This window comes from Carettochelys insculpta, chromosome 1, assembly GCF_033958435.1.
Source record: "Carettochelys insculpta isolate YL-2023 chromosome 1, ASM3395843v1, whole genome shotgun sequence".
Classification (NCBI taxonomy): domain Eukaryota; kingdom Metazoa; phylum Chordata; order Testudines; family Carettochelyidae; genus Carettochelys; species Carettochelys insculpta.
The window spans coordinates 206089989-206103199 of NC_134137.1; the positions used below are offsets into that span (position 1 = coordinate 206089989).

Consider the following 13211-nt stretch of genomic DNA (forward strand, 5'->3'; position numbering starts at 1 on the left):
GTGCCCCTCCCTCCACATGGCCAGGCCCAGGCAGAGAAGGAACAAAATAACCCTAAAGCACCCTAACAACAATCCCCCTTATAATCATGGTTTGGCAGGAGTTTAATACCCTTGCAGTACTGTTCAGAATTTTGCATTATTTGGATTCAGTTCAACCAAGAGCCTTAACACTCAGCCTCGAAAAGGTTGCTGGTCCCTAATCTAAACAGTAAAGACCTGCATCTTAATCGATTTACTAAAGAAGCTGTTGTAAGTAGCACTATTAGTGACTTGAAAAATAAGGAGAAGTCCTGTGGCACCTGATAGACTAACCGATTTTTTGGAGTATAAACATTCATGGGTGAAGACTCACTTGAATGAGTCTTTGCCCACAAAGGCTTGTGCTCCAAAAAATCTGTTACTCTATAAGGTGCCACAGGACTTCTCATTGTTTTTGTGGATACAGACTAACATGGCTGCCTTTCTGACACTTGACTTTAATAAGTATCACCAGCACTTGGATGACACATATAGGTCAAAAGGTCAGATTTCAGCACTCCACCTCTGAAAGATTGCCAGCCCCTGTTTTTCTATAACCATGCTCAGCATTCAATTAAAAAGAATGGTGGAATGTAGACTTCAGATTACAGAGAATCCAACATTTACTTTAGTTGCCTCATACTGCTGAGGAAGGCAAAACACCCACCATGTCTCTGCCAATCTGACGCACAGGAAAATTCCTTCCTGTCATGATCATGAGGGTTAGCCAGCAGCCTGGGAGTAAAAGGGTTAACCTCCTTAGCCAGGTGGGGTTGGCCTATAGGAATGTAGGTAAGAATTGAATTTTTTGGCTCCTCCCTTTTTCTGTCCTCTGTTGCTTCTTCTTTCTCGCCATGAGGGAGACAGACACAGAATATCTCCCTCCAAGAACAGGCCCTCCAATCTTCTGTAAGTAGGGTAAAGTTTAGATAAGTCCATTAGGCTTTATTGTTTTATGGTTTGGGAAGTGGGATCTGATGTCTGGGCACGTTTTAGAAATGTTCTTTTACTCCCCTTGTAACTAAGTTCTAGGCCCATGGTGGAGACTCCCCAGGTGTTTTACTTTGTGACTCTTCCATCTGGTCATGAGTCTTGTGACACGAATATTGTTGTAATAATAAAAGTTCTCTCTTTTTCTTTTTGTTAACCTGGTATTGTTAACCAATGTTTGTGTCCTGGTTTTTTTACTTTTGGGGCTGAGATTTCCCAAATAGTCTCTCCCTGGTTTCCTTATTATTACTTGGGTGGTGGCAGCGAATTTTATCCCCAAAATCTAAGGTGTTTAGGATTTTGGGGGGGAAGTTTATACCAAAACCTGGTAGATCAGGTTTTGGAGGTTCTTTTGCTGGCCCCCACTTCTGCATTTGTCTTGCTAGAGCAGGGGAGGAGCCATGACACTTCCTGACTGTCACTGAAGATGCGGCAATCAAGGGAGACCCTGAAAATGTGGGCAAAACCCACTTTAAATCATTAGGCAATCACATAGACAGATAGCAGGCATATTGTACTAAAAGACCTAATTTGAAATGTCTAATACCTCTGAGGATAGCGAAGCAGGAGATATTAAGAGCTTCTTTGCAGGGTGGCTCTTGGATTTCTAGGTTCAAACATTTAATAGATTGTATATTTGTCTCTGTGCAAATTCATTTATCATCCAAGGTGGCAAATGTTGCTAAATAGTCTTTGGAATCATTCATCGCCCACTAGAAATAAGGTGTTTCAGTTTGCCGGGTTTCAAGATACAATGTTATTGAATTAGTAACAGAGAGAAAGCCGAGCTAGTCTATATACTATCAAAACAAAAAAGCAGTAAAGTGCACTTTATATTGAGTCTGTTGTGGTATGGCTGTGGTCTGAACAAATGGGTCTGTCCCATGAAAGCTCACCTAATAAATTATTTTGTTAGTCTTTAAAGTGCTACTTTTCTGCTTTTTTTTGTTTTAATGTTATTGCAGGTTCATGAGAATCTGTAGCTGATAATATCACAGAATTATTCAAGCCAAGGAAAACTTTTCACAATGATTTTTTTTTCTCTGCTAGGCTGACCCCCAACCCTATACTCCTTTGACTAGAACAAGAGGTGTGTAAGATGGGTTTAATTGGCAGGCTGCACCATTATCAGTTATGAACCAGGGATAGGCATTATAATACTCATTCCCTGCTCCCATATGTCAGGTTCCAGCAAGGGCTGCAGGGGCTTTAGAATCCAACAAGAACTGCCCTATCTATCCCACAGATATAGGTCAGCTGTGCAAATTTCTCTGCTGACAACCAAGGGTGCCATTTCAGAAGGGTGAGCGGGGGGCATCAGTGTACTGGAATGCTTGCTCTTTTTTCCCATTCCCTGACAATCAGGGAGCTAGGAGAAAACACACAGCTTGAGTGTATGCCTCTCACTCCTGGTTGGTGGAGTTCCATGGTGAGGAGAAATAGGATTTTTGTGTTCTATCAAAACAAAAAAGCAGTCATGTAGCACTTTAAAGACTAACAAAATAATTTATTAGGTGATGAGCTTTGATGGGACAGACCCACTTCTTCAGATCATAGCCATATCAGAATAGACTCAAAATATAAAGCACAGAGGTCCAAAAATTGTTATCAAGGTTGGCAAATCAGAAGAACAGAGGGACAGCTGGGGGTGGAGTGGGGAAGTCAAGAGTGAGGTGAAATATCAGAGTATGTAAGAGATTCCTTATAATGGGTCAGGTAGTTGCTGATCCTGTTCAAACCACATGTTAATGTGTCGAATTTGAATATGAATGTTAGTTCTGAGCATTCCCTCTCTAGATGGTTGTTAAAGTCTCTTTTCAGTTGAACACAAACTCTCAGGTGTTTAACAGAATAGCCCACTCCAATAAAGTGCTGGCTGCCAGATTTGTGTATTTGGAGATTTTTGATGTCTGTTCATTCTTTGTTGAAGAGTGTTTGCAGTCTGCCCTATGTACATGGTGTGTGGGAATTGTTGGCACAGGATGGCAAATATGATGTCAGTTGATGAACCAGAGAATGTGCCCACAATTCTGTAATTAATGTGGCGAGGTCCAGTGATGGTATCTCCAGCATAGATATGTGGGCAAAGTTGGCAACAGGTCTTGTCGCAAGGAAAAGTTCCAGGATTAGTATTACTGTGGTATAGCCTGTGGTTGCTAGTGAGAATCCTCATAAGGTTGGGAGGTTGTCTGTAGGAGAGAACAGGCCTGTCTCCTTGGGCCTTCTGGAGTGTGGCATCCTGATTTAGGATAGGTTGTAGGTCTTTAATGATGTGGTGCAGTGGTTTGAGTTGGAGGCTGTAGGTAATGACCAGTGATGTTCTGTTATTGCCTTTTTTGGGCCAATCTTGGAGTAGTTGGTTTCTGGATATTTGTCTGGCCCTGTTGATTCGTTTTTTCACTGCTCCTGGTGGGTGAATGTTTATGAATGTTTTGGTACAGATCTTGAAGTTTTCTGTCTCCGTCAGTAGGATCAGAGCAGATGCGATTGTATCTCAGGTTGCATTTGCAGGTTTTGGGGTAGGAATGTTCCTCTTCATTTCTGCATACAGTTTTTTCTTTGCATTTGGCCACTATGCCCATTTGTTATCATGTCTGTAAAGCCTAATATGCTCCAAATGTGCTATATAAATAATTAAAATGATACGAAATAAAAAAAATCATTAACATGGTTTCACCAAACATATTAAATGGCACAAAGCCAAATGTACTACTTCCAGAAATTGGCCTTCAAGAGTTGTCCATGCCTGATGTTTCAGAGAAAGTTGTAACTTGTCTCTTTTTTTTCCGTTAGCTATCATCCTACCGTTGTTGCTGGCCCTGCTTGTTTCCCAGTTTGCCTTCTAATCAGTACTGCCAAAAGTCTCTCTCCTGCAGGCTGCTGACAAAAGGTGCTTTGTTAAAATAGCATTGATTCAATATAATGAGTGACTATCAAAAGGCATTGAGGGCAAAATAGCCACTGGGGAGAAGCAGCTCCACATGCCAGCAATGAATCCTTCTTGCTCTCCCTGCCACGTGTAAGAGAGAGAATTGTTTACAGCAGAAAGATGCATCTGATGAATTATAAAGGATTAGAAAAGAAACTGGTGCTTCCTATGTGGAGTTGGACAAGATTTGTTTGAGGTTTATATGCCTATTAGGACTATGGTGCACGTGACTCTACTGTGCAAGGCCAACTTCCTTACAAATTGCTAGATTTTAGTGCTGGATTGGCACTATTAAAGAGCAATCCTGTGCTCAGTAATACTATATTGTCTTTGGGGTATATTCTACCAGTAAGTACCCGCGTCTACACTAGCCGGCTATTTCGAAGTAGCTGTGCCAACTTCGAAATAGCGCCTGCTATGTCTACACGTGACGAGAGCTATTTTGAAGTTGAAATCGATGTAAGGCGGCAAGACGTCGAAGTTGCTATCCTCATGAGGAGATGGGAATAGCGCCCTACTTCGACGTTGAATGTCGAAGTAGGGCACGTGTAGACGATCCGCGTCCTGCAACTTCGAAATAGCGGGGTCCTCCATGGTGGCCATCAACTGAGGGGTTGAGAGACGCTCTCTCCAGCCCCTGAGCTCTATGGTGGCCGCATGCAGCAGCCCCTTAAAGCTCCCCGCCCCCTGAGTTCCTGTGCAGGAAGCTGAGAGCTCGTGCAGGAAGCAGCGCTGCCACGTGCCCAGCCTGCACGTCTCTCCGCAGCCTGAAGCCAGCACCCTGCACCCCATGGCATCCAGCCAGCCCCCCAGGTGCCCACAGGGCACCCCACACAAGGGGGCCCAGGGCTCCCAGCCTGCCAGACAGCAGGGGAAGAGGCAGCGGGGCCCCTCCTGGATGGAGGCTGAGATCCGGGACCTGCTGGGGCTCTGGGGTGAGGAGGAGGTGCTCCAGGTAATGGGGAGCAAGAGGCGGAACGTGGATGTGTTCGCTCAGCTGGCCGAGGGCCTGGCTGCCTGGGGTCACCCTGCCCGCACTCCTGACCACGTCAGGGGTAAGGTGAAGGAGCTGTGGCAGGGTTACGCCAAGGCCCAGGATGTGGCCAGCCGATCTGGGGCTGCCCCCGCCACTTGCCCCTTTTACAGGGAGCTCAGATCCATCCTGGGCCCCCGGCACACCTCCTCCCCCCCGGCCACTCTTGACACATCAGCTGACGAGCCCCAGCAGGCCCCAGAGACAGAGTCCACCCTGGAGGCAAGCCCTGCACCCCAGGGGCCCCCACAGGAGCCCACCCCTGGGATGCCGGAGGAGGAGGAGGGGGAGTCCTCCAGCAACGGGGGGCTCCACATCGCCCTCCTGTCCCGCAGCTCCAGCAGGGCGTCTGCCCAATGGGTGTCCCCTGAATGTGGGAGTGGACCGTCAGGTATGTACACCCCCGGGGTTAAGGGGTGGGGACAAGAGACATGACCAGGGCCCTCCACACGCCCAGATGACCATGGCCCCAAGGACAGCAGTGGCATGTCCCTCAGAAGAGTATATCAGCCCCTGCCCCCCAGCAGGACAGCATCATGCCCCATGCCTGGGAATGGGGGGAGCGGAACCTCTAGGGTCCCCCGTTGTGGGGGTACACCCATCAGCAGCAGCAGCATCTCCGGGGGACAGGGATGGGGAACCAGCAGCAGAGGGGTTGGGGGACAAGGACCACAGGTCAGGGCCCACACTAATGGCTGTCTCCACTCTTGTTCCCCCCTGTGTTCCGCAGCTGCACCATCGGAGGGCCTGGAGAGCGCCGGCGAGGTGTCCATGGTCCCGGAGAGTCCACCGGGGCCATCCCAGCAGGCCAGCCCCTTGGTGGAGCGCAGACCAGCCCCAGGACGAGGCCAACAGAGGAGGAGCCACCCGCAGACGGCCACGGACCCCCAGCTGCTCGCGACCCTCCACCGTCAGCTGGAGGTGTCGGAGCGGCGCCTGCGGGTGGAAGAGTGGTGGCTAGAGCTCCAGAAGTGAGCGCTGGCCTGGCGCCAGGAGGCTTGGGGGGCCTTCATGCGCACTTTCCAACAGATTGCACAGCACCTGGCTCCCCCCGCCACTCCGCCCACCGCTCCGCCCGCCGCTCCACCCGCCACTCCACCTGCTGTCCCTCCACCATCTGCCACCCTGGGGCTTGCCGCCAAGAGGGATCATGGGCCTGCGGACACCGGTCGGCCCTATTTGCCAGTTCTCCCGGCCCCCACCCAGCCTCGACCAGGGCTCCGGCTGAGACGTGGGTCGCGCCCCCCAACACCAGGCACTGGATAATAGGGTGTGGGGCCGAGGACGTTGCCCCCCCTTTGTACATATTACCCCCATGTTTGTAAATAGTTTTTGTTCTGCCCCCCATGTACATAGTTCCCCCGTTCCTTCTGTTAATAATAACGTTGCACTGTTTTGTTTCAAAAAACATTTCCATTTATTTCAAAGAAAAGTGTGGGTGTGGGTGTGCTCTCGGGTGCTCTGTGGTGTGGGCTTGGGGGCAGGGAGTGTTGTGGAGGATGGGAGGGTGCAGTGGGTAGCTCACCAGCAGCTGGCCCTGCCAGCATTCACCCCACAGCCTGGTCAAAATCGGCCTGCAGGGCCTCCCGGACCTGGATCCCCTCAGGGTCGACCTGGGGGCAGCGGGTGGCTGGATTTCGGCCCTGCCGGCCTCCACAGCCCAGCCCTGGAAGAAGGCCTCTCCCTTGCTCTCCACCAGGTTGTGGAGTGCGCTGCACACGCCCACAACCTGGGAGATGTTGGTGAGCCCTGCATCCAGGCGAGTGAGGAGACACCTCCAGTGCCCTTTGAGGCAGCCGAAAGTCCGCTCGACCACCTGGCGCGCATGGTTCAAGTGCATGTTGAACCGCTCCTGGCTGACTGTGACGTGGCCCATGTAGGGGTGCATGAGCCAGGGCCAGAGTGGGTACGCTGCGTCTGCGATGATGCAGAAGGGCAGGGTGGTGTCCCCCACAGGGATCTCCCGCTGGGGGATGTAGGTCCCTGCCTCCAGCCGGCGGCACAGGCCTGAATTTCTGAACACCCGGGCGTCGTGGGTGCTGCCAGGCCAGCCGACATAAATGTCCAAGAGTCGGCCCCGGCTGTCCACCAAGGCCTGCAGGACCACGAAATGGTATCCCTTCCTATTGAGGAAGCATCCTCTGCTGTGCTCCGGGGCACGGATGGGGATATGGGTCCCATCCAGAGCCCCAAAGCATTTGGGAAGCCCAGGCTGGCAAACCCCGCAATGGAGGCATCCGGGTCCCCAAGCTGCACGAGCCTTTGGAGGAGCAGGGCATTGATTGCGCGGACGACCTGCAGGGGAAGGATATGAGAGAGCACCGGTGAGGGGTGTGCAGGGTGTGTCCGGCCCTCCCCACAGGGCTCCCCCCCTCCCCAAAGGGTTCTCCCCCTCCCCCTGGGTCCTCTTACCTCCATGAAGATAGCTCCGATGGTGGCCTTGCCCACGCCAAACTGCTGCCCCACGGATCAGTAGCTGTCTGGAGTGGCCAGCTTCCAGACAGCGATGCTGACCCATTTCTCTACTGTCAGGGCATGTCGCATGGGGGTGTCCTGGTGCCGTAAGGCAGGGGTGAGCCACTGGCAGAGCTCCAGGAATATCTGTCGGCTCATCCTGAAGTTCCGGAGCCAGCAGTCGTTGTCCCACTCGCCGAGCACCAGCCGCTCCCACCAGTCGGTGCTCGTGGGGTATCTCCACCGCTGGCAGCGTGTGCGGTGGGGGGGGGGCAGGGGCTGGGAGGGCAGCAAGGTCTGGGGCTGCTTCCTTATCCCTGGGGGCAGCTCCTCTTGCACAAATAAAAGATGGTCAGCTGCCTCCTGCATAGCACTGAGCAGGGCAGCCCCTGGTCCTGCAGGGGCGGGTGTGGGGGCCTCTGGCTGCTGCTGCTGCTGCTGCTGCTGCTGCTGGGGGTCCATGCTGCTTCCACGGGGTGTGTGGGCTTGTGGCTCTGCAGACCGCGTGCTGTGCAGGCTGAGTGTGTCTGGGAGGGGCCCTTTAAGGGAGCGGCTAGCTGTTGCCCTGGAAGTGCTAGTCCGCCCTGTGACCCTGTCTGCAGCTGTTCCTGGCACCCTTATTTCGATGTGGGCCGCTTTGGTGTGTAGATGCTCCCCTGCAGCGCCTACTTCGATGTAGTGCTGCCCAACATCGAGGTTGAACATCGACGGCACCAGCCCTGGAGGATGTGTAGAAGCTATGCATCGAAATAGCTTATTTCAATTTCGCTACATCGAAATAAGCTATTTCAATGTAGTGTCCCAGTGTAGACGTAGCTAATGTGTGCAAAACAAGCATCGGTGCAATCATAGTAGGGAAGCAACATTGAAAAAGTTATGGAACAAGTTCTTCAAGATCCCTGGAATTTGTGTATTGTCCAAGCCTCCTTGTCTCAGGTGGCAAATATGATAAAGACAGTTTAACATATTTTCCAAACTGTGTAAGTTCAGTGGTTGAGCTTTCCCAGTTCTAGCCTAGATAAAATAGCATAAGTGTGCATGGAATGGCAGATTCAGTACTTCTCAGACTGAAAAACAGGCAGTGCAGACATTTAGGAAGTAAAACACTAACTCCCTTTTCCTGTCTCTACTTTAGATGATGTTCCTCAATGTTCAGTTCTCCTTTCTATTTATTGCTTTGTGCATCTTAGAAAGAGAAAAGGAAATACTACTATCTCATTATGGCAGGTTGAGATGAAGATACCTGAAAACTCCCAGATGTGTTTCAAAGAATACAATTGCCAAGAACCTTTTGCTTTGTAGCAAGGCCTACTCTTCAAACTGCGGTGTGCACAGAATATATGTGCACAAAAGCAGACCCTGCTTTGTGCTTACATAGATGGGTGAGTGCACATCTGTCTGAAGTGAGGGTGAGGGAAGTATGTGTGCACCTTTGCCCACATGGGCTTGAAGATTTTGTGTCAGACTTGTGACATGAATATTTGTTTCTTATGTGGTTCTCATTTCTCTTTCTAAACTAATCTTTTTTTTAGTTTAATATTCTCTGTTCTTTCGTACACCCATATCTTGATACATCCATTGTGTGATTTGTTTGCTGCTAAATTAGACCACAAAAAGATAATCACAATGACATTTATCATAATTGTATTATATCATGACAGTCTATACATCAAAACACATCAGAGGGGCCATACCTTTACAGTATTTATAAACTTCAGTAATTTGGCATCATGGCCTACATCCACACTTACCAAAAGCTTCAAAATGCTAATGGCCAGATCGAAGAATACTAATGAAGTGCAGAAATGCATATTTAGTGCCTCATTAGCATGCTGCTGGCAGTGGCACTTCAAAATTGCCGCGTTTTGCTCTCGTGCAGCTCATCTACACCGGGGTCCTTTTCGAAAGGCCCCCACAAATATCAAAATCCCCTTATTCTTATGAGGTCATAGGAATAAGGGGATTTATGTTGGTGGGGTCCTTTAGAAAAGGAGCCCAGCGTAGACGAGCCGCGTGGGAGTGAAACACAGCAATTTTGAAGTGCTGCGGATGGCGGCATGCTAATGAGGCACTGAATATGTATTTCAGTGCCTCATTAGTATTCTTCAATGTGGCCATTAGCATGGCCATTTCAAAGTTTTTGGTAAATGTGGATGTAGGCCATGAGATGGGCATGTTTTTATACTCCTACAGGTTGAACCTCTCTAATCTGGCACTCTCAGAACCTGACCTGTGCCGGATGAAAAAATTTACCGGATTACAGGGGGTCAATATTTTCTAGCAGCATTACCAACACTTCCACTGCTTACTGGACTCTTAGAAGACATTTAGGGGCAAATGACAGCTAAATAACAACACAGAACACTGAGATCCAGCACTGGTGGCTGGAAACAAACTTTATGGGTCTTCAGGACACTTGACCATACCTATGATTGTCCAGCTAACTAAAATCATGTCAGATTATTTAAAAGCAACGAAGGGTCCTGTGGCACCTTAGAGACTAACAGAAAAGTTTTGAGCATGAGCTTTCGTGAGCACAGACTCACTTCATCAGATGCTCATGCTCAAAACTTTTCTGTTAGTCTATAATCTGCCACGGGACCCTTCGTTGCTGTTACAGATCCAGACTAACATGGCTGCCCCTCCGATACTTGACGCCAGATTACTTGTTGCTGGATGAGAGAGTTCCTAATTAGAGAGATTCAACCTATACTGTACTCGAATCTGACATAAAACAAGACAAATCAAAACATAAATATATCAGTATAAAATAAAACTAACACTTAAACATAATAATTGTTTGTAGGATAAAAAAGTGAGAACAAGTTGAAACAATATAGAGATATTTCATATCTGCACTGTAGGGTTTTAGTTGGTTTATGTTCCAAGCAAGACCTACTTTCTCATAGTACTTGATCTCGTAGTCCAGAATGGCTCCATTGGGAAAGTCAGGCTCTTGCCATGAAAGGGCAATGCTGTTTTGGGAAGCCCAGTCCTTCCTTACCGTACCTATCAAGGTGGGTGCTGAAAGGGAAAAGAATAACTAAGGATTAATGAGAAAGCACACTGTTTATTTCTTTTTGACTTGATTGTCTCAGGGTACTGATAAGTGGTGATCTGTAGGCAGAAGAGCATGACAGATGGAAATTCTCAGCCCAACTCTGTAACTTGGAGTTAATGTTGAAAATACATATTTAATTGTTAAAACCTATATTTTTGAGAAATGCCTAGAAAATGGTAATAACTTTGTGAAAATATCTGATCCCAGTTATACTTGTTGACTTCAGAGACCAACAAAAATAGATTTTATTGTTTTATTCTTCTTAGTACTACAGAACCAGCACAATCACCAGTAGTGTTAGATTCTGTCACTTGTTCAGTTGCAGAGTTGTTACATTCACCTCTGTTGCATCTGTGTAATTTTTTTTGACAACGTCACAACCACAATCTGGGAACCATCGTCTAAAGGCAGTGGGGTTGCACTGTTATCACGAAGGGAGTGTCTACACCAGGAACTAACTTTGCAGTTAACTTTGAAGTTAGCCACTACTTTGATGTAGCCCACAACGAGCTCACACACATTTTCCCTCACTTCAAAGCCCAACTTCTAAGTCCTTTCTCCATTCCTGGGAATGGCGTAGTGGCGTACTTCAAAGTTTAATTTCAAAGTAGGGTGTGTGTAGAAACTCAACTTCGAATTTGTACTTCAAAGTAAGCAACTTCAAAGTTATTTTTATAATGTAAACACAGCCTAAAGGTAGTTTCAGATGCAGAACAACATGTAAGAGACAAGGTAAAAATTTGGAGTAATCTGAACTGATTCACTACTTTTTTCAGAATAAATAAGTAAATTTTGTATTCAGCTTATATGTTGGGTCAAAAGAAGCTAATGATTTAAATAGTCAGAGAGTTCTTAATTTTGTTACCTCTGTCAAAATGACAAAAGACTGTAACCCAGTACATTTTATTAAGTAAATGAGATTGTGTCAGCCATAAAAATACGCAAGGATATTGTAATACATGCATTTTAGGTCTTTTTCTTCACTGTGATTGGAACACAAATGAATCTACATTTTTAGATCATAGCCAAATACTGAGGATTATATAGTTTGCTCTGGAACAAACTGTGTGTAGTATACATAGAAATTTTACCCATTTACAGGTTTACAGAAAACTATAATGTGAGCAATATTCTACACAAAACTCAAAAGCAGTAAAACCCACATCTTAATACTGCAAGAGTTATTGATTTACAAATACATTTTAACATTAATTTAGAAAAAGTTGTTAGAACATCCAGGTTGTCAACAAGCACTTTTAAAAGTAACTCTGCCATGAGGCCTCTAAGGGTTCAATGCCAGTCCCAAGCCTGGATAAATGAGCAGAGTTGGTCAGATGAGTGAGAATGTGCTGATCGCGAAACAACAATATGAATGAAATCTGATGCCAGTACAACTAACTGATAGAGGATGCTGGCTCGGATGATGCCCAGATAAACAAGGTCCACGAAACCAATCAAACGATTGAGGTTGGGTCGATAAGTTGACTACCAAAAGAAAATTACAACAACCACATATACTATCAATTGGAATGTGGAACACTGTGGCCAACTGGAATGTTAGAGCTGCTTCAAAAGGAGATGGTGAAATAATGATGTGATATATTTGGACTGGCGGAGATGCATTGAATGGCATTGGGAGAGATGTGCAATTGCAAAGTCATTTGTTCAGAGAATGAATTGAAGCATGAGGCAGGAGTCAGATTCCTTCTTAGCAAAAGAGGAGCATTGTTAGGATACAAACTGGTGAGAGAAAAAATGATGATGGTGAGATTTGAAACAAAATTGTTCAAAATCTCATAACGTCCCATAAAAAAGGAAAGAAGGGTTCTTTTGAAGATGAGGTTTACTTTGGAAAGAGCTGTGTCTACACTGCTTTTTTTCTTTCCAAAGAAGAACATATAAATGAAGCAGCGGATACGTAAATCTGCACCTCATTTGCATTTTAATTTCCCTCATTTGCATGCCTCTTTTGAAAGAGGAACTCAAGTGCAGACACAGCCTTAACCTTTAGAAGAAAGTTTCTTATTAACAGACTAAAATAAGAAACTTTTTCCAATACCAAACTTTCAAGTAAATTTACTTTTCATGTAAATATTTTAGATATATGTTAAATAGTAAAAATAATAAATAAACACCAGAATGAGAGCAAGGCAAAACTCGGTGGAGTTGTTTCTTTCCATATGGGAAAGGGAGCTATATTTAGCTACATCTTTATCTATTTTTATATATCTAGAGCTGTGTCTACACGTGCACGCTACTTCGAAGTAGCGGCACTAACTTCGAAATAGTGCCCGTCGCGGCTACACGCGTCGGGCGCTATTTCAAAGTTAACTTCGACGTGAGGCGGCGAGACGTTGAAGTCGCTAACCTCATGAGGGGATCGGAATAGCGCCCTACTTCGACGTTCAACGTCGAAGTAGGGACCATGTAGACGATCCGCGTCCAGCAACGTCGAAATTGCCAGGTCCTCCATGGCGGCCATCAGCTGGGGGGTTGAGAGATGCTCTCTCTCCAGCCCCTGCAGGGCTCTATGGTCACCGTGGGCAGCAGCCCTTAGCCCAGGGCTTCTGGCTGCTGCTGCCGCAGCTGGGGATCCATGCTGCAGGCACAGGGTCTGCAACCAGTTGTCGGCTCTGTGGATCTTGTGTTGTTTAGTGCAACTGTGTCTGGGAGGGGCCCTTTAAGGGAGCGGCTTGCTGTTGAGTCCGTCCTGTGACCCTGTCTGC

At 47.3% G+C, this 13211-nt stretch overlaps 1 protein-coding gene across 4 annotated transcripts in view; it reads right to left on the bottom strand.

Moving 5' to 3' along the window:
• The window catches only part of EPHA6 (EPH receptor A6), a 1072121-nt gene that overhangs the window by 329825 nt on the left and 729085 nt on the right, over positions 1 to 13211 (bottom strand). For all 4 annotated transcript variants that reach the window (XR_012646082.1, XM_074998351.1, XM_074998361.1 and 1 more), the window contains exon 7: positions 10324 to 10448. Coding sequence is in view for 3 of the 4 variants with exons in the window: in XM_074998351.1 (XP_074854452.1) it covers positions 10324 to 10448 (125 nt within the window). In the remaining variant the exon portion in view is untranslated. The remainder of the gene's footprint in view (positions 1 to 10323; positions 10449 to 13211) is intronic.